The sequence below is a fragment of the Carya illinoinensis genome, chromosome 1 (assembly GCF_018687715.1).
Source record: "Carya illinoinensis cultivar Pawnee chromosome 1, C.illinoinensisPawnee_v1, whole genome shotgun sequence".
Lineage (NCBI taxonomy): Eukaryota > Viridiplantae > Streptophyta > Magnoliopsida > Fagales > Juglandaceae > Carya > Carya illinoinensis.
Window position 1 is genome coordinate 45285977 of NC_056752.1, and position 3155 is coordinate 45289131.

The following is a 3155-nucleotide window of genomic DNA, read 5'->3' on the forward strand; positions in this document are numbered from 1 at the left end:
TTAAAGAATGCAGCTATTAAGGGACGGAAGGAAATTTTATTGCTCCTTTTCGTGCGGATGGATAGCTCTTATATATATATATACATATATATGCGTGCATGAAAAACTACACTTTCATCTGATGAGATGCAAATAATGAACGCGCGCTTTATTTTCAACACATGGGACATGACAACTTTCTGCAAAATGAGGCTCTACCACGTACAGACATACTTGCCAAAAATGATTATGATGTGTTTAGCAGTGAACTGGATTAATGGATAAGTACTTGTGACTTGTGAGCACTTCCTCATCATCGCCTATATACCTCGTTCCTATGCGTTCTTTGCACGGGTGCGCTTGTCCCACTCCGCCATACCGGTTGACTTTTAGTCACCTCATGATTTAATAATAGACATATATAATTGAGCCCAACAATTAGCTATTGCAAAATTCCTTATCAATTCGACCTTTACAAAAAAAAAAAAAAGGATAAAGATTTCAATGACTTCAGAGCATGATCATGATCCCTACCATTACAATGAAATCTTGGAAGAAGAAAGAAAAAAAGAACTAAAAATTAAAAGAAGAACACAAGGCCAGCTGGAAGATTACTGGAGGAATTAAAGATGAGGCCGGGAAGTGGTTGATATAATTGACTCACCCAGACCTCCTACCAATCTCAGACGAACTCAACAGTTCTTCCAAGTAATCTGCACCTAAATCCTCGAACACGACCACATTCTCTATCCTAACATCTCTCTGTTTACTTTTCTTGCTTATAATTTTCCTTCTCATGGAGTGCTTTCTCTTAAGAGCCACCACAGGGGAGCACCCATCTTCGGAGGAGCCATAGTTCATCTCCCTAAGCGATTCCCGGACTCTCTCAACTGGAAAGTTGAGTATAGCCGAGGAACCCCGCATAGAAAAGGCTGCTTGATCATATGCCAAAGCTGCTGCCTCTGCACTGTCAAATGTCCCTAACCATACCCGTATGCCATGCCTTGTAGAATCCCTTATCTCCGCCGCGAACTTCCCCCATGGCCGCCTCCGAACCCCTCTATAGGACTTCTCCTTCTTGGGGTTTTCCTCTTCTACAGAACTAACCTCTTCTTCCTTAATCTGGTTCGAGTATGTCTCTGATGCTTGTTGGTAATTAGCCTTAGAAAGCAGACCCAAAAGAAACATTTCTTCTGAGTCATTCTCATTGAAAGGAAGACAACAATTCGGATGGTCAAAATTCAGGCCATCCCAAGAGAAAGAATCCGGTGACCCGAAGGAAGATTCCGGTGAGAGAGCAGAATTTGGGGAGTGGAAAATTGTTGAGTCCATTTGAATGAATGAGCTTTGGAACGAGTTTCCGGCTTTGAATGTGCTTGTGTACATGGGTCTTACTCTTGTTCAATTGCCCACGTTGTGGTTAGCTGAAAGTTCGAAACCTCACCCACTTATATACATAAGGACTGGGGCAGTAAATAGTAAAAAAAATAATAAGGTAAAACTGTTAAAAGAAATAGGAAAAGTAGGGGGGAAAAGTTGTCCAGCAGGATCAGGATCTGGTGGCTATATTTAATTTGTTTCTTTCTTTCCAGTATTTTTATGGGTTATTTGTTTGATGTTATCTAATTATAATTTGCTTGGTTTGCACACCAGATGGGCTAATTGAGCACATGGGTCAATTGAATCATGGCGGCTGGGTCAGAACTCGAAAGTGCAATTTGCAGTGAGGTCAGCCTGTGATCTCACTTTCTCATTTGTGTCGTTCAGGGCTTGTGTGGGACCCTTGTGTACGTGTCACCCACGTGAGCGATGTTGAGTTCTTGTTCAGATCATGCGGACAATAAGCTCGATCGGTCGTCGAATGACCGTTGGGGCACGTCGATAAATAGTATTTTAGCCCTTAAAATGCTAGTGGTTGGTCCATTTTGCGATGCCTTGATTTTGAAGCTCCATTCCACACAAAACTAGATTATATTTCATCTAATTTATGCCAAATATATAATATTTGTGTCTCGTGTCACGTATTTGTAAACGCGAACCTTAAAATGGTTGTAAATCATTCACTTCATGTCCTGTTACAAGATGTTTGTAAATTTGCTGCTGAGAAGGAAGTCACGCACCCCCTGAAATATTCTTCAAAGCCACTCATCTTCTCGAATCTTATTTTCCTCAATAACAGCGTTTCAAAGTCATTTATTTTCCCTAGTGAAATAAATGGTTATTGGTGACATTTCAACCATTTTCTTGTTTACATAGTCCATATTATATACGTCACTCGATCTCCTGATCCTTTGCATGCAGGAGAATGGGATTCATGTGAAATCACTTAGTAAAAATCACTTATTGCTGCCAAATCAACGAAAACTTTCCTCCGTTGTAGCACGCAAATGACAGTGACTTCCCAAATTAAATACCCAAACTTTTCTTCGAGACTTGTTTATTGATGGTGACATAAATGTAAAATCATTATCCTATATATACAATTACCTTTCAATAAGAAATAGAAATTGATTCTTTGAAAGGTCTAGATACAGGCCCCCATTCAAGAGAGTACGATATGTGTCAAAGTCATCAAAACTAGGAGATTTTGTTCAAGTTTGAAAGTCCTCCAAAAACAATGGATACTATTGTCTGAGAGTGACCACTCTTTTCTTCCCTAGTCCATCTCCAAGGCATCTTTGAAACTCAAGAGTTTCATATGTAGCTTCTGGGAAAAATCCCATTTTGGGATAATTCTTTTTACCATGTGTATATAATCTCTGTACATATGGACATTGGCCAAAGAAACTTATATCGAACTTAGAATTTTCATACTATTGGCATGCAACAATAAATTTACTTTCTACTCCATATTCCATGCTTATATTACTTATTTCCTCTAACTTCAAGTGGAAAATTAGTAATTCTGACTTATTTTTGGATGGACGAACTCTCTAATCATTTCTCTTGGAAGGAGACTTAAAACTCATTAATTTGCATTGGTGGATAGACGAGGCGACATCTTTTCATATTGTAAGATGCTATGTCATTATAACTATTAATATAATCTACCGTTAATGTTATAGCATATTTAGGATGATATTATCATGTGTTCAAATCATGAGCGAAACCACAATAAATTATGGAATGATTGGAATTAAGTACTACGTACAAGGCCAAAGATATGATCACACCAA

At 38.7% G+C, this 3155-nt stretch overlaps 1 protein-coding gene across 1 annotated transcript; it reads right to left on the minus strand.

Moving 5' to 3' along the window:
* Positions 1-417: 417 nt before the first annotated feature.
* Positions 418-1422, minus strand: LOC122277123 (ethylene-responsive transcription factor 1B). The gene has a single exon (XM_043087003.1). It carries the CDS (start codon positions 1363-1365, stop codon positions 640-642), a length of 726 nt encoding a protein of 241 aa, XP_042942937.1. The 5' UTR covers positions 1366-1422; the 3' UTR covers positions 418-639.
* Positions 1423-3155: the final 1733 nt, after the last annotated feature.